This window comes from Zootoca vivipara, chromosome Z1 (assembly GCF_965207765.1).
Source record: "Zootoca vivipara chromosome Z1, rZooViv2.hap1.1, whole genome shotgun sequence".
Taxonomy (NCBI): domain Eukaryota; kingdom Metazoa; phylum Chordata; class Lepidosauria; order Squamata; family Lacertidae; genus Zootoca; species Zootoca vivipara.
In genome coordinates, this window is record NC_142583.1 from 47,949,965 (window position 1) to 47,977,678 (window position 27,714).

Consider the following 27,714-nt stretch of genomic DNA (forward strand, 5'->3'; position numbering starts at 1 on the left):
ATTTATTTTTTCCTCAAAAAAACACACTATGGCTTATTTTCAAGGGATGTCTTATTTTTTTCCTCCTCCTGCCGCGGCCGGCATTGCTGCTGCGCCTATCACTATGTCTTATTTTCGGGGTATGGCTTATATTCCTTGAATGCTTAAAAATCCTGCTATGGCTTATTTTATGGGTATGTCTTAAAATATGAGAAACAGGGTAGCTGTGAACCTCAAGAACATATAAATTAAATCATTGTGGTCATGTGCTGAAGCTCTCTCTGGTAGAGCTACTGAGAACCTTATTCAAAAGCGCACTTGACTTCCGGTCTGCCGCGCCGGAGAAAGAAGACGCAGGGACTGCGAGCTCCGCAGTCCCTGGCATCGCGGAGGGGGGGAATTCCGCGGGGCGCGCGGATTCCCTGCAAGAACCTCGGGTAGAGCGTCCCGAGGGCTGAAAGTCCGGCAGGCTCCGTTTTAGGCGATTCCTCTGCTGCCCGGAGACCCAGTAGAGTCTCCGAGAGCCAGCGGAGTGGAGTCGCGGGAGCCATTCTGGACGAAATCGCTGCCTCCGTAATTGCGAAGCCCCGAGTCTTCTACCGGGCAGCGGCAGATTCTCCCAAGAAAAGAAAGGATTTCTACAAAGTAAGTTAAATCTTCATTTGGACTTGTGGATTCTAAAATTAACAATTGGGAAAAATAGGAGAGATCCAAAAACGGGAGTCGATCTCTTCCTAATGGTCAATTAAGAGGTGCATTAAACATTCCAAAGCCGAAAAAGACACTTTGTTTTTAGTACCCGAAAGAAACAAAGACTTTGTATCCCTTTACAAATCCCGGTGCCGCTACCTCCCGAGGAACAGTAACTGTATAAAGGGAAGAGTTCATTTGACAGCTGTCAAAGCTGTCAAAATTGTTAAAAGACAAGGAAATTCATAAAAAATTGTTGAAAGTTTAATTGGCTGCAAGATCTTATTAAAAGAGAAGTACTTGGAATTAAGAGATGACCTATTGTTGAAAGTTAAAGACAATGCAAAGAACAGGCAAGATGGAGGAAAGCGTGAGTAAATGGAAATTTCCAGTGTGCTCTGCCTCCTAATCTTCTGCCAGTCTGTGGTTAGAAGGAATGAAAACAATGTATTCACCAAGCTTCCAAGAGACAGTTCTGAACTATCTAGAGATTTTGAAGGACATTCACAGGACACTGCAATACTCCAGCTTAACATGTTCAGAGACTTTGGTTCAAGATCAGGACTCAGAGGACAATGTGGAAAGTTTACCTGAGAGTAATGAACAAGAAGTGGACTTTGTAAAAACTGAGGTGGATTATAAAAAAAGTGACCTGGAGGAAGAACAACAAGGACTTGAAAAGGAAAAAGACAGCTGTCAAGAACAACAAAATGATTTAAAGACTGAAGAAAAGAAGGCTCTTGGAGGGACTAAAAATTGGGCATGGGCGATTGAGGGAAAGGAAAGGCAGAGGGAGGGGGGAACAGAGGCCTGGATATGGAAATGGGAAAGAATGGGTGTGGGGTAAATTTTTTTAGTTAAAACGCATTTTGGTGATTGATTAACGGTTTCTGAAATCTTGGCTTGATAAAGGACTGCTGATTCAAGGGGGGGAAAGGACAGCTGGAGGAGAAAGGAGAGTGAATAGATATAAAAATTTAGCTTTCTGGAGGGGGGTGGAAGAATGGCTTGGGAAACAATTTTTGGATTTGCATTAACATGTTTATGTTTAGATAAGTGTCTGGATGGAGGGCCGCCTTCCCCCCTCTCTTTGCTCAGAAGCGCCTGGTGGCAGAGGGTGCTCTGGGGGGGAGGGGGGGAGGGAAGCCCAGACACAAAAATGGAACCTTTGAAGTGCTGCGCCTCGCAGGTTCCTCTTGTGGCAGGAGGGGACTTGTGGGGGGGGGCAGCATGAAGAAGGAGGAGGAATAAGTTAATATTATAAGGATAAGATTTGGAACTGGAATAGAAAACCCGCCATAATTAATTAGAGAAGTTAGGAAAACCAGGAAGATGAGATCTGAGGAAGTCATAATTATAATGTGAAGAAAATAAGAATGGGGAATTTTTAAATTTTTATTTGTTTTTTCTTTTTCTTTTTTCTTTTTGTTTGTATTTTTATGTGTATTGTGCTTAAAGGAGCAGCTGAGGGGAAACCAACCCACAGAACCCCTCCGTCCTTGTCCTTTCAGTGGCAGGGGGGGGATGAGGGGGGAGGGGGGAGGGGGAGGTCAAACCCAGCCTTATAATGGACCCCTTTGATTCTCAACACCGGCGGGTGCCACTGGTGGCAGAGGTGGACTCGTGGGGGGGGGGTATTTGAAGGGACAGAATTTATATTGTATGTCTCGTTTGTCTTGTTTGTATAAAAATTCAATAAAAATTATTAAAAAAAAAAACAAAAGCGCACTTGTGGGCTACATGGCACAAGTGGGGTACATTCATCCCTCATAGTAACAAAATATTAATAGGGAAATGGAGTTTGAACAGCTGTGCATTCCCTAATACATTTTAACCCACCTCAAATCATAGAACCAGACCACCAGGAGACTGCTCCCTGTGAGCAGCTGCATACTACTGCACATTCCAAAAGTGGCCTGTGTGGGTATCCTCATACCTCACCTTGGGAACATAAATGCAAAGAAGGAATTAGTTTCACCACTTCTGCACCCAAAAATAGACTTTGTATCCTCCCCCCCCCCCCCAAGTATTATCTGGACCACTCGGAAATTGCCTTCTATGAACTTTTATATCCCAGTGCTCAATATTTGATGTGGTTTTATAGATTTCTGTTATATCAAATAACTGTTTGTAGAACAAATGCATTCTACTTCATTTTGTCAGTTTCCCCCGACTCAAGCAGGTAAATACAATTTGGCAGTATTCAGCAAAAATGAAGCCGTTTGATTTCAGTGGAATGGATGATCATGTTCATTATTAATACTGTTATCTAGAACAGCTTATTGCAAAGTTTTAATACAAACAATGATATTTGTTGATCGTTGCTAAGCTGTGATTTTCTTTTATTAAACTGGATCTCCCACCCTTAACATTGAAAAAACAATGCTTTAGTGAACTGCCAAACTTTCCCAGGCATATAGCTACTACAATATCTGTTCCAAACACCGCACAACTCTGTTTTGAAGTGAACGGTGCTTAACTATTAATATCCTTTTACATGGAAAGATTAGGAACAGTTTTTCTAAGGAAAAATGCATTTTTAAGTTCTGGAAAACATGAGCTAGCTAAAAAGTAAAATAAAGTATCAAATAACAAACCTATTTTTGAAATAAATATGCACAGTCATATCAGGGAGCAGCTAGACACATTGGCACAGGGTGTTTGATTACTTTTCTAGTAGGAAATGCTATTTTGTCACTTGATCCACATTATAAGGAAGTGGCCAGGACATTCCTGCTGTTCCTGCTGTGTGTGAGGCTAAACTTCCTCCTTGGTTTTAAGTGATTCACTGCCACTTATCCCCCTGCCTGGCTGCTTTCCCCCCCCCCCCCATAAGAGTTATGCTCATCAGAATGCATTTGACTACTGGAAGACAGATAGGGAAAATTAATTTCAAGGGTCACTACAGAAAGTTGAGATGCTACATCGCCTTGAATGAACAGAATAATGGCACTTCCAAACCACTTATAGATTGCATGATTAGCACAAGTAGCTCAAGTAGCAAAATGATATCTTTGATTGAACAGAAACGCAAACCAAACAGCTTTAGTTATCTCTTCAATAAGATTGTGGCTGATACCTCATCATAGCAATTATCCATGTATTGTGTGAACCACAGATCAATTTCTTCAAGCTTGGATTAATAGAATCATAGAATTGTAGAGTCGGAAGGGACCACAAGGGTCATCTAGTCCAACCCCCTGCAATGCAGGAATTTTTTGCCCAAGGTGGGGCTTGAAACCACGACCCTGAGATTACCAACTGAGCTAATAGTTTTGTGACATTTAATTCCCCCCCCCGTACTTCAGAAGTTCAGTATTCCTTCCTTTTACGATTTCTGCACTGGAAAACTTAGCCTGTCCAGTAGCGAACTTAATCAAAAATACCCATCCTGATGCACCATTGCCAACAATTTCATTAATATTTGCTTTGAAATTGCTTTTTATTTCATGCTTAGAAGACTGTGCACTCCTACTGATACTTCTTTTTTTGAAAAAGGTGGGAAACTGAAATATGGCTATCTCCCAGTAGCAAGTTTATTCTTTCTCCATCACATTTGAACCGATATTTTGCTATTGCATTGAGTAACACACCATGGGACAAAGGCTAAGCAGATTTGGCCTGCCTAGAACCTGGATGAGAGCCCATCAGGAAACCCCATGAATGCTGCTCTGGGTGCCCAGGTTGCATTGGCATGAGGTTATTAATCGGTTGCCAAACTCTAAATTTTCTTACACATAACAGAATCCACTATGAAGGGATCATAGCTCACAGGTGGAACACCTGCTATAGGTGTTAGATTCATTTCATAGCATCTTTAGGTAGTGCTATGAAAGACTCCTGTCTGCTGGTGGCTGTTCAGGAATACAATGAGCCAATGGAGTGGTGTGGCTTGGAATAAGGCAACTTCTTATATCCTGCAGAGGGAAAACATATGGATCTGCTTTCTTGTACCCGGCTCCGATACAGTGAGATCCAATGTAGATTTGTACATATAATCAAGTGCTCCTGGCAACTAATTTGGGGTGCATGTGTTCACTCACCAAATAAAAAGGTATGCATTACTTAATTACGTATAATGTTAACAACATAATGGATATCTTCTGTTGTTCTTTTTTTTTAATGCCATTTTGTGATTTAGTACTTCCTGAGTTACCGGCTTACTACTTTTACCACCCTGTAGATGGAAACTTCATAGAGAAACTTCATCTCAAACTTCATCTCTCTTGTACCCTTAGCTGTAATGAATATGGTGGAAGTCCCTACGCAGTAACTGAATCACTTCCTCTTGGATATTCAGACTTCCCAAATATATATATCCACTGAAATGATGAACAGGAGATTTGTGTGCGGGAGTATTCTATTTTTAGGACTGTCTGGTAAGACAAGGTAATTTTATAACACTCTCAATGCTGGCCGTGGAACAGGGGAGGATCATACTGCATCTGAGTGAAAAATACCGTATTAAGTTATTGGAATTTTCAAAAGTATATACATTATAGAAAATCTGAACTGCATTATTTTTTGTTTTAAATAAATGCTGAGCTGAACTTTGTCCATGTCCAGTCAGCTAGGGTTGCCCTTATCCACATTTTAATTGGAGAGAGGGAGGGTAGAGCCCAGACACAGCTGAATACTTTGAGGCTCAGATTATTTAAGCGGGAAACTTGAGCTGCTGCTAGACCCTCTCTCCTTTTGAAATTCATGGGATGTAATTTTTTCTCCAACACTAGGGCATACTTAGAGCAAAATAGTCAGTTAAATAACCATAAGTAGGGGCAAAACTAGGCTTTATTTCACCTGGGTCAAAGACCCAGCTTGGCACTCCCTTCCTCTCCTAGCTAAAGGTAAAGGGACCCCTGACCATTAGGTCCAGTCGTGACCGACTTTGGGGTTGCGGCGCTCATCTCACATTATTGGCCAAGGGAGCCAGCGTATAGCTTCCAGGTCATGTGGGCAGCATGACAAAGCCGTTTCTGGCGAACCAGAGGAGCACACGGAAACGCCGTTCACCTTCCCGCTTGGAGTGGTACCTATTTATCTACTTGCACTTTGACGTGCTTTCGAACTGCTAGGTTGGCAGGAGCTGGGACCGAGCAACAGGAGCTCACCCCGTCGCAGGGATCTGAACTACCGACCTTCTGATCAGCAAGCCCTAGGCTCTGTGGTTTAACCCACAGCGCCACCTGTGTCCGCCCTCCCCTAGCTTGGGCACTCCTTTAAGAGACTTAAGTTGCAGTCCAAACTCCTCACCCACTATGCTAGGGTGGGGGATTGGATGGGGTGGAAGTCTTCCTCTCCCACCCCATCCAGTCTCCCACCCAAGCATGGTGAAGTCTCCTTCTCCAAGCCCAAAACAGCTTAGCTGACATCACTCTGGAACAGATCTTCCCAACACAAATCAGCTGAACATTATTATCACACCACTCATCTAAAGGTGTATAATAGGCTCAGTTCACGCCTCTCCTTCCATGTGTTCATTTGTACTCAAATTAACAAGCAAACTGTCCTATTATCACCTGCTAATGTCAACACATCAAGCTGCTGTTAAAGACATAACTGCACTGGCCTATTGACAGGCCTGTTAATTGTTCAAGGGTTATTTGCACTTGGATTTTCTCCTTCCTGCCTTGCGGAACAATACTTTGGAAACCCCCCTGGCTTTCAAGAGCAATCTGTGATATGGTGATAGGAAGGTTCAGGCCTAGGTGCTGTTTGGTTCAGGACCCCAATACATGGCACCTTGCCAGGACCTCCTCAAAGCTGGAGCCAGCCCTAATGAAAGGTTGCCGTATGTACTTCACATAACTCTTCTATGCTGTACTTTTGGTGAGGTTTTAATTATAAGCTGACCCAACATGAGCCGAAAAATGAGTGAAATATAAACGTAAGAAAAAATGAATAAAATAACTAACGTAACTTGCAGCTGCAGTATGGATGTGCTGCGTATTTGAGACTCGTGTCGTACTCCACAATTTCACATGTAGATGAATGAAAATTTAGGCAAATGCATGGTCTGATTTACTTTCTCCATGTGATTCAATGAGGGAAGCATTGCAGCCAGGCAAATTCCATGGGTGTTAACGGAAAATCTGAGGGCTCCCTTGGACAAAACAACAAGGACACCAGCCAGGAATATCAGAGCAAAACAGCAGCCATTAGGCTTGGTCTTTATTGAAGACTGTCGCGACAGGACCCCCACCTGCATCAAGGTGAAGCAAGATGGAGACCTAGAACAAAAGAGAACCTCCACTTTTATCAGTTTTCCCATCACCAAGAAACACCCCCAAAATACATCATTCCTACATCACAACTACGTAATCACAAAACCCTCACAAAAAGGGAGGGTTCAAGGTAGAAATCTGAGCACCTTTGACACCTCTCCTAGTCCTCTCACCCCACCCCACCCCACCCCAGTGTGAATTCCTAAACACAAAGAGAAATTAACAGTTTCCTAAGAGTTGATCACTTTGTTCAGAGGAGTCTTCCATTGTGAATGAGATGGCTAGCAGTCTGGCACCATTGATGGGGAAATGTCCAGTTGGCAGAGCCTCCTGCCTACATGTCGTAAGGCTTAGAGGATTATGGCTCCCAAGTCCCCCTTTCGATAGTCATGTGGAAATGTGTGTGTGTGATTCAGTGGGGTGGGGGGAAATTCCTACAGCATGGGTATGTTGGAGGAATCTGAGTGGCAGAGGACACGCTTTGCATGGAAAAGAGTAGAGCTGGCACAGACTTCTGTCTGAAACCATGGAGAGCAGCTGCCAGCACTGTAGGCCATACTGGGGTAGATGTTTTTTCTTCTTGTACCTAGTCCACACACTCATTTATGATTATTCCCCTGAAAAATGCTTCTCGGTGAACTGGTTTCATTCTGAAAGTAAAAGCCCAACTGCAGATTGTTTCTGCATTACCTGACAGTGTGTCGATCTGAAAGCAGATGTAGGTGGTTGCAGCAATGAGGGGTCTCTCCATGCCTGCCCAATGATGTTGTGGTGGTATGCCAAGATTGCAAGGGGAAGGTTTTCAAATGTGTAATCCGATCAAGGGGAGAGTTTTCAAACACATACCAAGTAACCACACCCATGCATCTGGATGGTGGAGCTGCAATCAGTCTAGATTGAAAGCAGCACGTTGAGGATGAGCATGAATCCAGGTTGAGAAAAACTACATTTTGAGAACAGAAACAGGCAAGTGTATATGGAGCCTAAGGCAGCCTCTTGTGTACCTACAAAGCCAGGTGGTTGAGCAAAGTGTCTAGGCAACCTAAAACTTTAGTTTCCCTTGAATTCCACAGCAGTATTTTATACCTACTGGGCACTCTGCATATTGAAAATAATTGCAAAAACATGTACGCCAGACCTAAATGAAACCAAATGTGTTGGCTTTACAGTACATCGTAAAAGATCTGTCAGAACCGTCAGCCCTTCATTTTGCAAGTATAATTTTCCACTGAAACCAGCAGTGTAGAGAAAATCACATCTTTCTGTCCAAATCGCACAGCAATCTTCTGGTTAGGTTCAACTGCAGGACAAGCAGTCAGGATAATCTCCAGTTCCTTTCAGGCTTCACAATGACCTTGTATTAGAACATTTGCTAGATAATCTTGTGGCATGGTTTGCTGGCAATTTTACCATTTAATCATGTGACAATTGCTATAATATATATGCACTAATACTAATGCTAATACTGTGGGAAAACTTCAGTGAAAGAAACAAAAGTGGAAGGGACATGACTGAAAACCTAAGGTGTTCATGCCACTAATGGTAATCACTTGTTGGAATCTGTCTGTCTTGGGAAACAATGGAGGAATGTGCGTTTGAAGTCAAACCACTGGAGAGTTACAGCACCTGCTGTGGCTGTAAGAGTCCGAAATGGGAGAGACGTGTTTTGTTCCAGCTGGGGCAAGAGAAGGCGTCTGTTTCTGCTGCTGCAAATGTACCATGGTGTTGCTTCTCTCTGCGCTCCTCCTGGTGGTCATTCCTCCTCTGATCACTGCTGTGGATACACAACCTGACTGTCTGTCTCAAGGCACTGCAGTCTTCTGCAAGGGATTCTCACATGGCTGGGTTGTTGCTACCAGCCTTTGTGTCTTGTTTGCAGTCATCTTTGTAATGCAGAGTTGGTCTGCCAGTAGGCCTGAAGCTTCCTACTTCCCACAGAGCATGTCCTGCCATATTCTGTTCTGTAGACATGACCAAACCAGCGTAGACGTTGCAGAGACAAGAGTGCAAACATGCTCGGAATGTGGGCTTGGGAAAGCACATCGTTTGAGACACTGTCCTGCCACATGATACCCAAAATCTTTCTGACACAACGCATGTGGAAGGCGTTGAGATGTTGCTCCCGGCAATTGTAAGTTGCCTATGACTCACTTTCATAGAGCAGCGTGTTCAACACACAAGCCTGGTAGGCCTTCATCTTGGTACTGGTCATTAGCACCACATTCTCCCATACCTTTTTGGAGAGACGAGCCAATGCCGTAGTTGCCTTGCCAATACGCTTGTCCAGCTCAGCTTCAATGGAGAGGTTGCCTGTAATGGTGGAATCCAGATAGACAACATTGTCTACCACTTCAAACAGGTGGTCATGAATGCTGATGCATGGAGTGCTGGTGACATCCTGACCCAGAATGTTGGTCTTCTTCAAGCTGATGGCAAGGCTGAACTCCCTGCAGGCTTGGGCAAAATGGTTGATGAGTCCCTGTACAGCTTCCTCAGAGTGTGTTGTCAAGGCTGCATCATCTGGAAACAACATCTGCCTGGTAAGGACTCGCTACACTTTTGTCTTAGCATGGAGATTTGCCTAGTTGAACAACTGAGCTGAAGGCATATGAAAGGACCAGGGAGAAAAATATGCCAAAGATAGTTGGGGTGAGAACATTGTCCTGTTTCATACCACTCTTTATTGGAAAGGTGTCAGATGGTGACCTGTCATCCTGATTGGTGCTGTGCATGTTCTCGTGGAAGGGACACTAACATCTTGTGAAGCTTAGGAAGACATCGTATCTTGTTGAGTAATCAATTTCCCATAATATAATGCATTTTTGTACACATTGGTTGGAGAATTGCATTGCAAAATTAGGAGAACGTGTTTCAGACATATTTTATTGACTTTGTGTTCTCTGGCCAAATTTCCTGCACATCTCAAAAAACAAACCAACATAGATTTTGCAAGAGTTACTCCATATTTACACAACTGATACTGAGAGCAGACTTTTATCTTCTCTCAAGGGCAATTCAAACATAATAACATCACATCTGCTGCCTATATTATTTTGATTTGAAGCGAGCTTATTATAATTGCATAGACTGCATGCTATAATTCAGAGTTATCTCCTTGCACAAGGCAACTGGAAAGTCATTTTATTGTTTTATTTTTGTGTGCCTGTCTTTCTTTGTCATATGCAACCCTGTTTAGTTTACAGCAGTCATGCAACTTAATGCCATGTTTTCCTTCTACACTTTCAGCACGAGCCAAAGCTTTTTACTCACAAGTAAATCTTACTGAGTTCAAAGGCATCTATATATATATATATATATAAATGTAGAAGGGCCATGTTTGTTATAGTCCACTTTTCTTGGAAACCGCTTGACCAATTCCGCTCAAATTTGGACACAGCGTTCCTTGCCAATACAAGACTGTTTGCAGAACCTTAGATTCTTAACATCCCACCCCTAACACACCTAAAAATGTGGTTTTCTCTCTTTAAAAAAAGGCAAAATATACTGCCCTTAAGTGGACATCAAAGGAACAGACGGCAAATACTGCCATAATCCCGCCCACCCCTCTTCCTCCTTCTCCTAACTCCCCACTGAGCCCTCACCATCGAAAGCCACACCAGACCCCAAGACAATCAGCCCGCCCCGGAGGCCACGCGGCTGATCAGAAGCCACATGGCAACTGCTGCTCAAAGACCAATGACAGGATCCGACCCCTTGGAACAACGACTACCTGAGAGGCACTTGACCCACGCCAATACCATCAACAACGCCGTCAGATAGAGACCGCCCCACACTACCGCCGCACACGTCCCAAGAGGAAGCCCAAACCCCAACGACACCCACTCCACCATCACTGACGCGCCCACAAAATACATAAAGACAGACCAGACTTTCAAACACAAACTATCTTATTCCTTTCTGCCTAATTTCACACACAACGCCACAGCAACGCGTGGCAGGGCCAGCTAGTTTATTCCTAAAGCAAGTATGCCTAGGATGGCAATCCTGCACTACATTCTTACGCACATTGATTCAGAAAGATGTCTATCTCTTTCACATTTTGACTGTTAGTCTTCCCCATGCAATTAGAGAAGGGACAAGCTTGTTAACTGTGGAGTCACAGTGCTGGAGAGCAGGTGCTAGCCATGCTCTTGCACGATCATTTCAGGTTCTAAATCAATGGTGAGGAATCTGTGGCTCACCAGATGCAGTTGGACCAGAACTCCAAACATTCCTGACCATTGGCTTTGTTGCTGGGGATGATGGGAATGGTAGTTTAGCAATATCTGAAGAGCCACAAATTCCCCATCCCTATTCTACACCATGTTGGGGGGGGTGTCTACATGAGTACAGCAGGATCCCTGCTGTAGACAGTTGTCCTCTAACCAGAACATGGAGAGTGGTGGAGACAGACATGCTGATGCTGCAGAGGAGGCTAAGCAAGAGTGCTCACCCCACTGTCGTTATCTTGTGAGGAACATAACCCCTGTGTTCAATGTGTATTTCTCCAAAGTAAGCAAACACTTGCTATCACTCTAGATTCCTATACACCATGGGTGTCAAACACAAGGCCCGGGGGCCAAATCTGGCCTGCCAGACCTCGTCATGTGGCCCGCCGAGCGCCCCAGCCAGCAGGACCGAGCAGCGGGACCTTGCTGCTGAAGCGCCGCGCCGACAAAACGCCGACAAACAGCTGGGGCCGGGGGGGGGAGAGAAAGGCGGCCGGAGCAGCGCTGCGTGGAGCGCCCCGAGCCACAGCAGGAGAAGGAGGAGGCAGCTTGCCGGGTCAGCGCCCGGCAGCGCCACACGGAGAGTCCCGAGCCTCTGGGACGCAGCAGTGCTCTGTAGCACTTTGAATCCTCCTCCTCCTGCCACGGCTCGGCGCCTGGAAACGGCTGCTGCTGCTGCTGCTGCTGAAGCACATACAAAGCACCCAGCAGTGCCGCGTGGAGGAGGAGGAGGATTCAAAGTGCTACAGAGCACAGCTGCGTCCCAGAGGCTCGGGACTCTCCACACGGCGCTGCCGGGCACCGACCCGGCAAGCCGCTGCCGCCTCCTCCTCTTGCCTCACCTCCTCCTCCTCCTGAATGTGAGCTCAGCAGCGGCTCAGCCTCACGAACGTGCAACTCTGAGGCTTTACACACTTCTCCTAAAATGGACACCCGTTGAATCAAGGCGGCGACCCCCCTTCCCTTTCTTTCTTCCTCTCTCTCGTTCTTATTCTTTCTTTCCCTCTCCTTCCTTCCTTCTTTATCTCTGTCTTCTCTCCCTCTTTCTTTTTCTTTCCTTCTTTATTCCCTTCCTTATTTCCTACTCTTCTTTCTCTCCCCTCTTTCCTTCCTTCCTCTCTCCCTCCCACTCCCTCTTTTCTTCCTTCCTTCCTCCCTCCCCTCCCTCTCCCTCTCCCTCTCCCTCTCCCTCTCCCTCTCCCTCTCCCTCTCCCTCTCCCTCTCCTCAGAAACATAGGATGCTGCTTTATACTTCTGGCCCTTAAACCCTGGAACCAGGAGAGCAGCTCCAGTGAGTCAACCTCAGCCAGTCCCTTTGGTGAAGGGTGGTGGCTCACTGGCAGAACATCTGTCCTGCATGCAGAAGGACCCCAGCATCTCCAGGTACTAGTAGCTCTGCAAAGGTCCTGCATGAAACCCTAGCAAGCCTCCACCACCCAGTGCAATTACCAAAAATCATTTTTCAATAAATTGTACAATAATTGTACATTTGAATATCTACTTGCCATTATTCTGACTGTTTCTGCTTTCAGAGCTAGTTATTACTTACATTATTACAAAAAAAAGTAATAATTGAATGCAGTGACAATAATTTATGATAATAAAGAGTGGACACATAGTCCTACAGATACAACCGGCCCTTTGAGGGTGACCAAACTGCTGATGCGGCCCCCGATGAATTTGAGTTTGACACCCCTGCTATACACTGTTATTCCAAGATAAGTCTCATTGAGGTTCACCTTTCTCCTCCATCCCCAGGTCTGAGTACACATCCATTGGACTGCACTGCTAGGCTGCAGTTGACACAAGAGACTACATATTAAGAATCCAGCAATCCAGGCATGAAGGCAGATAAACTTTAAGCCACAGCCTGATTGCAAAGTGACAGTGTTTCCCAGTCTGCGGCTCACTTTTTATTATTACTATTATTTTATTGATTGGTTGTATACCCCACCCTTCCTCCCAAAGTGGCCCATATATAGCCCCATTAGGCACAGCCACAATCTTCAGACTTCCATCAATCACAGTTTTTCCTGTCGGGTTTGATGACACCAAAAAGCTAGCGTAAGGATGACACAACCAAACCCCACCATTCAGTAACAGGGTGCCTCTGAACACGAGATTTTTCTTCTGATTAGCAGAAGTTCTGTTTCATTAACTTCAATTAAGAAGAAAAGGGGGCTTTGTTGCTGCTGCTGCCAAGTGCTAAGGAACTGGGAGTTGGAAACCCTTACTGATCTATGGGCAAATCGTCCAGAGATTTAGCAGTAGATCTGGACCTACCTTCCACCTGCCCCTGTCCTCCTTCTGCAGCATGCCTACTTAGGCCCTGCTCCTGCAAGTGCATCATTGTACTCTACCTGCAGAGTTTACAGTTAGCAGAGGTTTGAACTCAGCCAGGCATCCAATCCAGTCTATAGGACACTGTGACGGAGATCTCCTTTTATCTCTTGTCTGCTGTTGAAGGTCTGGAAGGATGAGCTCCCACAACCCGTTGGTGTTGCTGCTATCATTTGACAAGCTTTAGAGCAATGAACTTCCCTCAACGGCTTGTAGATGAATAGAAAATAATCTATTCATAATGGCAGACACTTGTTGGGGCTTTGAAATGACCATGGAATAGCTGAAATCATATGAAAAACTTAATTGTGTTAGATGAATTTACTCCGTAGATTACAGGCTTGAACAGAAGCAGGATGCCCATTAGATGTGCATTGTGTTCACTGAAATTGGCAGGATCCAGAATTGTATTGCCCATATGAAGCAGCAGTCATCAAGTTAGCCAGCGAAAAGAGAGATTATTCAGAAAACCAGAAAGATTTAAGAACTACTATGTCTCACACTTAGGGCAGTGGTAGTAAATCTTCCTCTGTTTTTGTTTTTTACCCGCTGACTCTTGGCTTTTCAAAGAACCCCAATGAGCATTTAAAGTTTTCTGTGGTAATGCATCTGGCAAAATGCCAGTATTGTTTCAGCTCCAAAAGGCTGGTTCAATAGTGAACTTTCTTCCCCTCCAACCCAGATAATAACCTCAGCACATTAATTTCAACACTCTTGTTTCATTTAGGAATTTCAGTACACACACTGAACAGAACACCAAGCACAAGAAAGTGCCTTGAGTGGACCCTTAAGCAGAACATTTTATAGCAGAGCTCCCAAAAGAAATTGTTTACCTGTTCATTCATGCATCCTTGGAAAGAAACTTGGAAAAGCATATCTGTATTGCAGTTTCAGAAGAACACCTTTGTGTGCATTCTTGACTTTTGTAACGTCTATAGTACTTTTATGCTCGCAACAGCTTTATCAGTTCTTGAGAATGCTGTAGAAGCGAACATTAGCACACAGGCATATGAAACATTATATTAACACGCAAGTGTAAAGCCAGGACATTCTCATGCTTGCAGGCATGGGTATCTGGGGGAGGGGTGGGAAATGTCCTTGTTTAAATGAATACAGGAGTGGGGGGTAATTTCAGAATGAAGAGTGATGTGTTTGAGGGGGAATTAAACACACAGAATACTTCCCGCACACCCAGTTGTTCCCAGAAAATATATCCCCAGTTGGTTTGACCCCTACATGCGGGTTTTTCTTGTCTCCGAAATTAGCTATACTGTATTTACACTACATTTTGACAAACCAAAGATCTCAACAAATTATAATCTATAATAATGCTTCCAATTTTTAAAATTATAATTGGCCCAATTTTCAAACGGCTTTTGCAGTAGTATCTTTTATGGGCCTGTTAAAGACATTCCTCTTTCATCAAGCTTTCGAAATGGAGATCTTCATCCCTGTTGGTGTATGAATTCAGTTGGAATTGAGTTAATGCATGTGCTGTTTAAATTGTTTTACTATATGCAATTGTTTTAACTGTTTTGATATATGTAACACTTTATTTATGTTTTTATTATACTAAAACCTACTTTGGGATGCCTCATAGGAAGTGGTTCATAAATGAAATAAATAATAATGCAATCTGATAAATATTACTACTACTAGTTACAGGTAGGTAGTCGTGTTGGTCTGACGTAGCCGAAACCAAATAAAAAATTAAAAAAATCCTTCCAGTAGCACCTTAGAGACCAACTAAGTTTGTCATTGTATGAGCTTTCGTGTGCATGCTACTGGAAGGATTTTTTATATTTTTTATTTTGTTTCAACTACTACTACTATTTAGTATTGATTCCCCTTTAAGAATCACCATTCCTCATACAGGACCCAAGTGGCTGTACAACAAAATTAGAACAAATACAATATGAATATATTCACAAAGTAACCATCATTAAAAACACAACCCACACATTGCTATTCAATGCAAACATTGTCTTATCAGACTGAAAAGGCTGGGCAAACAGAAGTGTCTTTGCTGACGTCTAAATCCAAACAACAGCATACAGACACTTAAAAACTGAACAGAGGAGAAGGCTAGGATCCTAGTTTCACATTTAAAAAACTAAAAAGCTTTAGGATACTTGAATCAGGGTGGGTGCCGTGGAGTGCTTTAAGAGGCAATGCTACATTCTCCTAACTTTCTGCCTCCGTTCAGAACATGGCAGATTAATTCTTCACTAGCTCCAGCTCCAAGGTAGAGCGCATACCAATAATCCAAATGCGAAGTCACCAGAGCGTGAGCTACTGATATCAAAGTATCTCAGGCTAGGAAATGCTACAGCAAGCGAGCATATAAAAAGAATTGCCGGCTCCAGGTATAGCAACTGATAATATGTGTCAGACCAGATAGGTTGGACCCCACATGGATGATAGTTAGAGAACCATTCTTGACACCATCTCCACCAGCTCAGTCAGGGAGATTGTTGGACAGTACGCAAAAATCCCTGCTCTCCCTCTCTGACCCAGCTGCAATCCCTCCCATTCTATAATAAACACCAGGGTGTCTTCCTCAATCGTGAGGTCTTCCCTAAAAGCAGTATCATGGATGAGAGAGGTTTTACTGTACACAGACCTGGTGTTTAGCAACAGCATCACAAAGTGGGAGGGCAAGTTGGTTATCACAACCCAAGATCCCTTGGTTGAGGGATAGTCCAGATGGTGTCATAGCTTGTAGGTATCTGCTACCCCTTTTCCTATGGTTTCTTAGAAAATGCCACAAATGGTCCTGCAAGAAGTAAAAAGGCAAGTCTATATAGTTACTTCTAAATACTAAAAGTTTTTAATATATTTTGTCTGCTGTTTGAGATGAATTTTAATTGTTATAATTTTTGGTAACAGCTTTGAAAACTGTAAACGAATGATAAATGGGGAGCATTGCCCCTAAGAGAAAGCGATTCACATAGTTTTAAGGTTCTCCTCAAATAGAAAACTGCAAAAACCCACTCCATACATTCAAAGCACGTGGTTTCCTGCAAAGAATCCTGGGAACTGTAGTTTATACCTCTCAGGGCTAAGGTTCCCAGGATTCTTTGGGGAATGCAATGTGCTTTCAATGTGCTTTTAAGACAATGGGCTCTGTCAACACCATTGCTAATGCTTATAGAATGCAGCTGCCATAACCCTTTCCTTAAAAATCTATAAATATGCTTTTCATTAAGCCTAATTTTCCTTTGCATTCCCATTTGTAGCCAGAAAGTTCAAATTGCCATGTTTCATAAAAAATCTTTTGAGTTATTTGTCTATGCAGGATCTGTAGTTTCGATACTCAGTATTTAATCTGGAGAAATGTTAAGTACTAATTTGACTTAACTGATGTAGCTCAAATCAGTCAGAGCAAGATGGATCCCTCCGTCACCTCACAGTTTTTTAATGTATCTGTAATTGCAGGACACCTTCAAGGATGGTCTATGTAAGGAGATTCTTCTTCCTGATGAACAATCTTTAAACAGCAGAACATGGAACAGCAGATCCACCAGCCTACAGCTGATGCCCTGACAGTTGGAACAAGCCAGTTTGGAAGGCGAGAGGCTGTTTAATTTTATTTTATTTATTGCCTTGCCAGCTTCAGGCATAATAACTTTTTTAAAATAATTTTTAATTTTTTAAAAAAACCTCTCACATTTAACATGGGGTGACACCTTTATGTGTTCCCTTGAGTTCACGCCCTCTACTCATTTGAAGTAGAAGCAACCTGCATGAAAGGATTGCCCTGTACTCAGATGTTTTGAGTTCAGGCCCTGCCCTTACCACCTCCACAGATATGGACATAACGTGTGATGGAGGTTCCATATATATCCAACACAGGTGCTGATGAAACAATGCAGAGGGTCTCAGCTCCATTTGCACTTTCAAAGTCCTCTGGATCCTCTTCTCTTTGAACGGCTCTGAAGGACTTGAAGTGTGTTCCTGCATAAGGCATTTAATTCAGCAGATTGTATTAGCCATAATGAATCAGATACAGCCTTTAACAAAATTCGTTCTTTTCACAGTTCATTTTGGACACACGTTTATGTCTCTTGTCTGCGCTTGGATAGAAATATTTTCCACATTGCTCTTTGTTATTACTTATTAATATATATATGATCTTGTTTGCCCACTACTGATTTGTATTGACTTATGTTACGGCTCACAGGAAAGAGACTGTGTTTCAAATAGTTGCGCCTGAATACTCAAATACATATTTTGGAACCCATGTATAGTCTTTCTTGACCTCGGTAATATAGTAACTTGACAAAACCATGATTAATAGAATATCCGAGAAGCTGTTTCATATCCAGGCACAGATTACTGCTAAATTAATTCTTATATTCCTCTGGGCCGTTGCAGTGCCCTGGGAGATATTTAATCCCCCTTTTACATTTTGTATCGGAATTGCTATCAGGTTTCCTAAAAGATGCCTTAAAAATTCCTGCAGGAAATATCAGAAATGCCTTAGTATCACTATTGCTAACAAGGAGTTGGTATTTCATTAAAAAATAAATAAATACCAGGGGTGAAAAAGGTTCCAGTTATTCATTCATTCATTCATTTAAGTATTTCTATACTGCTTTGCATTTAGAGAAATACCAAAATGCTTCATACAGTAATAAAACATAGTGAATCTAACAACAACAATAATAAATTCACTAAAACTATCACAGTGGCCGGTAATAATAATAATAAAGGTCAGAGCAAACCTGGGAGAACAAGTACAGTATGTCTTCATTTGGTAGCATAAGCACCCTTGAGTTTGTGCTTGCCTAATCTCAGCATAGGGACATGGGTGGTGCTGTGGTCTAAACCACTGAGCCTAGGGCTTGCCGATTGGAAGGTCGGCGGTTCGAATTCCCACGACACGGTGAGCTCCCGTTGCTCAGTCCCAGCTCCTGCCAACCTAGCAGTTCAAAAGCATGTGCAAGTCATAGCTGCCAAGTTTTCCCTTTTCTCGCGAGGAAGCCTATTCAGCATAAAAGAAAATCCCTTTAAAAAAGGGATAACTTGGCAGCTATGGTGCAAGTAGATAAATAGGTACCGCTCCGGCGGGAAGGTAAACGCGTTTCCGTGCACTGCTCTGGTTTCCCCAGAAGCGGCTTAGTCATGCTGGCCACATGACTCGGAAAAACTGCGGACAAACGCCGGCTCCCTTGGCCAATAAAGCGAGATGAGCGCCACAACCCCTGAGTCATCTGCGACTAGGCTTAACTGTCAGGGGTCCTTTACCTTTTTAATCTCAGCATTCTCCTTGGAGACACCACAATGGAGAGGACTAGGTGAGCCCCATCTCCAGCAGCAGTTCCCATCATTTTTTCCCAGCGAAAAGGGGTATTGGTAGGGATCATCCATATTTTCCAGCACCCTTAACAAACTACAATTCCCAGGATCCTTTGGGGGAAGCATTGTGCTTTAAATGCATGGTGCGGGTGTGATTGAATTAATGAGTCAGTGTGAACCCTTTGAATCCAAGGGTGCTTCTAGACTGTTTCTGGGTGGGATTCAGTTGCAGACTGGCAAATATACATTGCTCAATAAAAGTGGATTTGGCGCTCTGGAGCAACAGACCTGTTTCTTCAAAAACATAGGACTATCTGCAGTTAGGAAAGTGACAAGGAAACACACTGGAAAGTGTGAGATAACAATTGAATGGGGCAATGTCATCCTTCCCTGCAGACAAATCAGAATGAACACTCAGTAAACAGATAGTCTGGGAATGAGCTGTTGCCGTTGTGGGCCGTTTTCAACATGCTTTCTTTTTACATAACTGCATCAGTGTCAGAGCTGAACCACAGGCAGGTAGCAGGCAGGAGTGGGAACCACGTCTGAAGGTCAGAGCCAGAGAGTAGGACAAGACAGATTATTATTGCCCAGGCAAAATCCCAACGTGAAAATAGTATAGCTTCTCAATCAGAAGATCTGAAGTATAGGCTTGCACTATTTGCTGAATATGTGGATTTCACTGGTATCTGTGGGAGACAGAGCTCCTTGAATACTACTCAAATCTATTATTAGTAGTAGAGTTTCTTTGTCTTGGTTCTTAATAAGCAAAGCTTTTGTCTTCACGCATTGTTGCAATCCTTATAGAACACCAAATTATATTCTTGGTGAGCGACAAATTACATTCTTGACGTTCTGGAATGTTGCCCAGAATATATAATTAGCAGATCTTTTCAGCAATTATTTTCTAATGTGTCTATTACTTACTCTAAATTTCTCTTTAATAAAAGAATTGTCAATGTGTTTCAATGCATGGTAAAGTCTTCAAATATCCTTTTAGCTTCTTATTTTCATGACTCAGTAATGGAATGAAGCAAACAGTGGTTTTCTTTATTCTACGTAAAAGAACATTTCAATTATAAAAGAATTGAACTTTACATTAGAGGAAACTGCTATTTGCAGGGCCCCGAGAGACCCCATCAGGCTTAGCTCTAATATAAGGTTCTTTTGTGAAAGGATCATGCCAATCTGTGTTTAATAAAATATTTTTTAAAAGTTTCCCAAATAAATAATTTACTGAAAAGCTTTTAATACTTGCTCTTGCTAATGTTATGATCATGTTACTTTCCATCATTCACTTGGACTGCAATTCTATGAATGTTTACTTGAAAGTAAGTCCTACTGTATTCCATGAGATTTGCTCACTAGTGTGGGCAACCTGTCCAAATGAGTGGTTGCTGAGAACTCCATTCTCTCTTGGATGTCCTTAATTATCTAGACCAGGGGAAGCTAACATGGTGCCCTCTAGATATTTCGGACTTGAACTTGCAATGCCACAACCAGCATGGCCAGTGGTCCAGAATTATGGGAGTTTTCCATGACATCTGGGAGACACCTTGTTGGATACCCCTAATTCAGATGCAAGATCCATTTCAATATGATGCAGCCTTGATTGTTCTGTGGAAGGACCTCTTTTGAAAGAGAGGTAGGTGGAATGCAACCCTTTTGATCCCACATGGTTCAATCTTTTCTGCCCCCCTCATGTTTTTTAACATATTTACCAAGGTTGAAAAACCCATGGCCCATGCAGGCTGCATCTTGTTTGCTGGTGGCCCACCAGTCTGTGACAAAATCAGGCACCTCTTCTCCACTTTACAAAGGGCATCATTGCAGCAATAGGAAATTGCTCAGCTCAGCATTAAGACGGAGAAATTCATTGCCTCTGTGTGAGCGTGGTGTATACCTACATGTTTATGTGTGTTTATGTGTGTATGACACATTAGCTTTATTATAAATATACAAATATTTTCCAGAAATGAAAAGAGTGCTGCCTGATCCAAGTTTACTTTTAGCCTGTTTATACAAAGGATTTTTTTAAAAAATTAAAATACCCCTAAAATGAACACACTAAATCACTATTCATATGATCCTGTGATGGAAATGATGGAACAAGAACCCTAGGGATACTTTCTGCATAGTCGCACACAACTCCATTTATTTTCAAGCAAGATGCATCAAGCAAGAAAACTAGAGGCCTGCAAGTTGTAGGGTTTTTTTTCACAGCGGTGCTTCAGCAGAATATTTTAGCCTTTTCTTTTCAGATGAAACCTTGGTCAATGGTGCTATTAGGGCAGAGGTACAGGGGTCTATTCAGAGGAATGAACAGGAAAGCCACAAAACCCAGCACATTATGAATTAATATACATGACCATCTGAGGAGGAGAACACCTGTAGGACCACTGAGTTCAGAGAAACTAAGGTTACCTAGCTGCACCATTAACCTTGGAAGGAAAGCAGTAACTGTTGGCTGCTTGCAGTTTATCTCCGTTAAATACAGTAGCCAGGTCAAATGAAACTAAAAATTGCTGGCCTGTGAATCTGGGTTCTCCACAAATCTGGATATGTTTATGGGAAACAAATTTGCACAAAGCTGAATATTGTTGTACACCCTATAATGTTGGGGGGGCTGAAGCAATTTAGTTAGTTGCAGTGGGATATTTTTAAAAGTTCATTTGTAAGGCATATTGGTGCTAAACAATTCAAACCAGCTCTAGAGGCAAGGAAAACAATTGATACATTCATACTCAAAATTTGAAATTCCTTTCTCCAATCCATCTAAAGTCAGTCATGACTCTAGCTTAAATTCACTGTACAATTACCAGGGAGTATACCCCATTGAACAAAGTGGCACTTACTTTTAAGTAAACATGTTTAGGCTTCTGCTGTAAGCCAGCTGTGAAAGCTTAATGTGAATGCCAAACTTTATAAAGCAGTTAAAAATGACACATTTAAACATAGATGAGCACATGGTAGAGTTGTCCTGGATCCAGGCATCTTCAGGCATTGTGGAATCTGAAGTAAGAATCTTGGAATGTGGGGAACACACCCATAGATGAAACAGAATGGCATAAAAACAACAGGGCAATTGAAAGCAAGGCAAGCATCTGGAATTGCCACTGAAAAGAAAGGGAGAGAGAAACTGAATTGCATAGGTATGAATGGGAATGAATTACATTACAAACACAAACCACGAAACTGCTTTGTATGGTGTAATCCTATTAACTGCAGTGGGTCTTTGTTTATTTACTGTGGAGCAAGTGGCTTGGGGGACTAAAACTTTATGCTGTGATCCTAAATACAGTCATACCTCGGTTTAAGTACGCTTCAGGTTGAGTACTTTCAGTTTAAGTACTCCGCGGACCCATCTGGAACGGATTAATCCACTTTCCATTACTTTAAATGGGAAAGTTCACTTCAGGTTAAGTAAGCTTCAGGTTAAGTATGGACTTCCAGAACCAATTACACTCATACTTCGGGTTAAGTACGCTTCAGGTTGAGTACTTTCAATTTAAGTACTCTGCCGACCCGTCTGGAACGGATTAATCCATTTTCCATTACTTTCAATGGGAAAGTTCGCTTCAGGTTAAGTACGCTTCAGGTTAAGTATGGACTTCCAGAACCAATTAAGTACTTAACCCGAGGTACCACTGTATATTATACTTTCTGTTGACACCAATGGATTTCCCATCTAATGTGTCTAGTAGGATGGCCAGGGGTGGAATTTCAAACCAAGTAGAAGACAGACACCCCATCACACCCCATATTTGAGCTGCTGAACATTAGATATAAAATTGTGGCTCTGCATAAACCACCATTCAGTACTCAGGATATGAGGTGAACCAAACGAACAGGTGCATGTATATGTATGTATGCATATGTACATATGTGGTAGGTGTTTTGGAACCTGCTGTAGTCTGAATCTGTCCATCTATCATCATTTGATAGAAAATAAATGTTCTGGGAATTTTTATTTCTAACTATTTCAGTTGGTTTTCTGGAGAATTTAATGAAAGTCAGTCTAAATAATAACTAGGGAGGCTGGCCCACTCTTACCCTTGTGATCCTAAGAGTGGTCAGCAGTTTTCAGTGGTGTGGTCCCATAGACTTGGTCAGGACACCCAAGCCGTTCTTCAACAAGCTCAAGAGCATCACTGGGAAACTGGCACATCTCTGGGAACTAGCACGAGACACAGAAAGGGAAAGGCCGAGCAGACACTCTCCCTCCCCTGCCTAAACCAACTTGGCTCCCGGGATGTTTTGCTCACGACGCGAAGGCGCGCGCCAGGATTCCCGCATTCCAAAGCAGGACAGGAGGTAACGGAGCGCGAGTCACGTGCGCCGGTTTAGCGGACTTGGGCGCAGGGGCTGGTTGGTTTTGCGCAAAAGGATAGAAAGAAAGGTTTCTGCAGAAAGGAACCCGGAGGCCCTACCTGCCGCCTCCACTAATAAATTTTCCCAGTTTCTCTCAATTTTGGTCGGGGGGGGGCCTTCCGTTTGCCTTCAGCTTCGCCTGCCTAATTTTTCTCTGCATAAGGATGACGCGACTGCCAACAGATGCCTCTCGCCTCGCCTCGCTCTTCTTTCTGGTTTGGTATCGATGCTTTTGCGTCGGATCGCAGCGGGCCATGGTGCGCCCCGATTCCTTAGCAGGCTCGCGGAAATCTCTCCGGGTGCCCGAGATTTTCCCTCCACCTCCCACACGACTTTGGGTGCCTTGTCCCAGCTGTGTGTGAGCTTCTCCGCTGTTCTCCAGCTCTGCCCGCAGCCTGAGTTTGCCCTTCTCGCCTCTCTGCGCTTCCGGGTCTCTGCGCCCAGGTGATTTTTTCAGGGTTCAGCTGGAGCCAAAAGAACCTCGAGGGCTTCGTTTCCCACGCTTCTCTTGCCCGGCAACGTCAGGGCTCCCCGAATACAGTCCTGTACGTCTCTTGTGCACGTGCAAAGCGCTTGTCCTCCTTAAGTAATCATCACAGCCCTCTTTTCCATATGTGCCACATATGGACTGACTTTTTGGGAAGATGATCCATGTCCGAAAATGGGCTTGTCAGCTCGTCCAGCCTCCAGAAAGGATCCTGAATAGTTGCCGGACAGGCAGAAATGCAAATGGTGCGGCTTTCCTGCCAGCATAGGAGAAAACGCTTGACCAGTGGCATTTCTGCAGATGCTAGTATAGCTGTGAAAGGCATATGTGAATCTCCCAAACTGGGACTGGGAAGGGGCGTCGTCGTGGGCGGCAAAAAACATTCCCATGTGGGAAAGAGTTGCAACTCCTAAACGCACTTTACCAGGGAGCGCATTGCATTCCCTTGGACTCATTGGCGCTGACGTTTGAGTAAACAAGTCGAGAATCGCGCTGTGACGAGCCAGGGCTGAGCTGCAGCTCGCACGTTACACAGATGGTGATGAGAATGGCTTGGATCGAGCCTTCATCATTCTCAGAGGAGACCCCCCCCCCGGAAATCAATGGAAAGAGTTTGTTATGACTTACTTAAGTCCTATTGATTTCCGCGGATTTTCCCTGAGTATGACGGAAGTCTCGATTCAAAATATGAACGACGACGGAGAGACGATGGTTGGATCCAGACTTGAAGGAGACCCCCTTGAAGCCAACTGGGATAATTTAATCCCTTGAAGCCAACTGGGATAATTTAATCCTGACCAGCAAGTCCTATTGATTCCCGTGGGTTCCCTCTATGACTACGTTTGGATGCCAAATGGGAAGATTACAAATGGTAATGATGATGGGTTGGACTTAGTCATGCACAGAGGAGAACCCCGGAAATCAAGTTAGTCACGACTAACTTGTCTCACTGCTTTCTGTGGGTTTACTCCGACTATGTCTAAATCAAATACCTTAAAAAGCAATCAATTATTATTATTGTTAACAACGTCGCCGTCGATGTCCTTGGGTGGACGACGGCAGCTCAGTGGGCGCGCGAGCCGGGCAGGGGCGCAGGGGGGCGCGTGGGGCGGGGGGAAGGAGCCGCGCGCTCTCCCGCCGGGGGGTGGGGGAGGATTAGTGGGACGCCGCGCGGCCCCGCCCCCTCTCCTTCCCCTCAGCCAGGGCGCGAGAGCCGAGGGGCGATGGACCAAAGCGAGCGAGACTGGCACCATGACATTCGCGCGCCTCTTCCTGGCGGCGGTGGCGGCTCTGGGGACACTCGCTAAGCCGGGCGCTTCGGAGCCGGCTCGCTCGTCTCCCCCATTCCCTTTGGCCCCGCGGGGCTCTGCCCACCAGCCGCCTCTGCCGCTCCAGCACCACCAGCCCGCCGGCGGCTGCCCGCGAGGCGGCGGGCGCTTCGTCAACGTCACCGAGTCCGGCGCCGAGTGCCTGCCCTGGGCGGACGTGCCCACCTTCCTGGAGAAGACGCCTCAGGGCAGAGGGCTGCGAGGGCAGCGCAACTTCTGCAGGAATCCCGACGGCAGGAGCAGGCCCTGGTGCTTCTTCAGGAACAGCCGCGGCAGGGTCGACTGGGGCTACTGTGACTGCAGGCAAGGTGAGGAAGAGGAAGGCGGGGGGCAGGTGACAGGAGGGAGAGCGAGAATGGACCCTCCAACAACGGCCCTATTTGCTTTTGTATTCTGCTACCTCCCCCTGCGTCTATTTATCCCCCCTCCGCCCGTTTTTGGAGTATAATTGTGCATTGATGATGATGATGAAGATGATGATGATTAAATACAGGTATATACCACCTGTCCTTTAAGGAGCTCCAGGTCCTATACATGATTCTCCCCCTCCTCCTCACAGCATTCCTGGGAGATAAGTTAGGCTGAGAAACTGTTACTGTCCCAAGCTCACCCAATGGGGATTCAACCCCAGATTTCTGGGGTCCTTATCTGGCACTAACCACTACACCACACAGCCTCTGACTTCCCTACAACCAGACAGTCAAGTGGCTCCTTCTGTTTGATATAATTACTGCAACTTTCTCTTCCTTGTTTCCAGGACTTAGGGCCAAACTAGATACTGTAGTACCGTATATGATGGAGGGGAAGGATCTTGAGGTGTAGAAGGGTACTCAAGACTACAGCAGGCAAGGAAGTAGCTAGAGTGAGGAGGGGGAAGAGAAACCCACCTTCCTTCAAAGCTAATATTTGAATTGGGGTGGGGTGTGGATTCCCATTGGCATCAATGTGGGATTCCCTCTCCCAAGCCAGGGTGGGGATCCTGCAGGCCTCCAGATGTTGCTGGACTGCAGTTGTCATCATCCCTGACGAATGGCAATCTTGAATGGGGCAAATGGATGTTGGGCTCCAGAAACAGCTGGAGAGGTTCCTCACCCCTGGCCCAAAGCAAATTACAGACTCAGAGCAGTGATTTTTCTCCCAACGACATCAGTGGGGGAATGGGTAGATCTCCTCTCTATACATCTGCCGCAATCTCAATAGTTATGAGAACAACACACAACCATCACAGCTGCTGCTATTTAAATTGTTCAAAACCTGCATAGTGAAGCCATAAAGTGTGGGGTAGTAAACTTTTGCGTGATAATCTCTGGTGTGAGAATAGGGTTGTTACAAGTCTACAAGACTACCCCTTTTTTCATCCCTATGGAACATTGGAAGTTTGTGGGTCTGTTGTGGCATATGCTTTCTGGCTACCAAGCATAGCCCTCCATCCTTCAGGCTATGAGAACAGTTGCTCAGGTGGGCACTGCTGAGCTGGTATACATTAGCTTGCTCTAATGGGACAAGGTTAATTCTGGAAGAAGGGCTGAGTTGGTTAGGCAAGTTGGTTGCTTGGATCCTGAGGTCTCTGTGTGCTTGTCGCCCTGCTTAGTTGTTGGGAAGTACGTGTCGGTTGATTTTTGAAACTGTTTATATTCCAGCATGTACTGTGTAGTGTTGTGTATGTATGTCAGCTGTTGCGATTTATGTATGAGAGAGATGCTAAAGACGAATGCTGAAAGTCTATTCGAATGCATTGTTTCTTTCTGAATGATATGTGGATTTCTAAATGGTTGGTGAAATGCACTCAGAGGAATACATTCCAATGTATATTGTTTTAAAAAATTATGTCCGGAGACTGAAAGTTCCTGTATTTTGGGGATTTGTGTTGTGAGGTTTGTGTGTATGGCCTGCAGTATGCATTTATTTAAACATTTATATCCCACCTTTGAATTAAAAAAATGAACCTTTAAGGCAGCTTACAGATAATTCAAATAGTGACTCTTGGATGTAGGCATATTGGTTGCCCCAGGGTTGGGAGGATACCCGGCCTGGTGTTTGTGCATTGACTACTGGAATTTATGTGTCCTCTTTACAGGTAGGTAGCCGTGTTGGTCTGAGTCAAAGCAAAATAAAAAAATCCTTCAGTAGCACCTTAAAGACCAACTAAGTTTTTATTTTTTTATTTCATTTTATTGTATCTGACGAAGTGTGCATGCACACGTAAGCTCATACCAAAATAAAAACTTAGTTGGTCTTTAAGGTGCTACTGAAGGATTTTTTTTATTATGTGTCCTCTGATGGAGTGCTTTAAGTTTGGCTCACGTACATGTTACCTGTACTAATTGATGTGTATTGGCTGTTGGGCTGTGTGCTTTCATTTACTACTTTTCATTACAGTATTAAACTTATTAATTGCCTAATATTAATAGTCTCTATGTGATTTACAATACTGCTTTGAAGATGCCATTTGTTATACAATACCCTAGTGGTATGTTTACTGTTGACTACTTCACTTTTACTTCTTGTGTTTGTTTTAATATCTTGCTTAAGCTCTCGGCCGTGGTGTATGTGTTAGCCAGTGAGTTTTTGCAAAAAAAAAAAAAGCACCAAACCCTATTACTGGATTGCATGGCTAATTAATTATTTACTGTATTGTATATTGACTGATTGTAGCATACAGTAGTTAGTTGTGATCTTCTGTGGGGGGGGGGCAGTATATTGTGTACTGGTAATGTGTGAAATACGGTATGTGTGTTGGTTGGTATTCTTTTTTACAGTACAAT

The 27,714-nt window shown here is 43.9% G+C and overlaps 1 protein-coding gene and 1 long non-coding RNA gene across 4 annotated transcripts in view; both read left to right on the forward strand.

Moving 5' to 3' along the window:
* LOC148687369 (uncharacterized) overlaps positions 1 to 18,193 on the forward strand; it is a 20,250-nt gene extending 2,057 nt beyond the window's left edge. The window contains exon 2 of the long non-coding RNA XR_015947778.1: positions 16,901 to 18,193. This is a non-coding gene — a long non-coding RNA (uncharacterized LOC148687369). The remainder of the gene's footprint in view (positions 1 to 16,900) is intronic.
* A 6,631-nt stretch (positions 18,194 to 24,824) lies between these two features.
* Positions 24,825 to 27,714, forward strand: part of PRSS12 (serine protease 12) — a 51,318-nt gene continuing 48,428 nt past the window's right edge. For 2 of the 3 annotated variants that reach the window (XM_088660381.1, XM_088660380.1), the window contains exon 1: positions 24,825 to 25,257. In XM_088660381.1, the coding sequence (XP_088516507.1) occupies positions 24,873 to 25,257 (385 nt within the window). In that variant the 5' untranslated portion in view covers positions 24,825 to 24,872. The remainder of the gene's footprint in view (positions 25,258 to 27,714) is intronic. The other variant, XM_060278558.2, reaches the window with a different exon arrangement.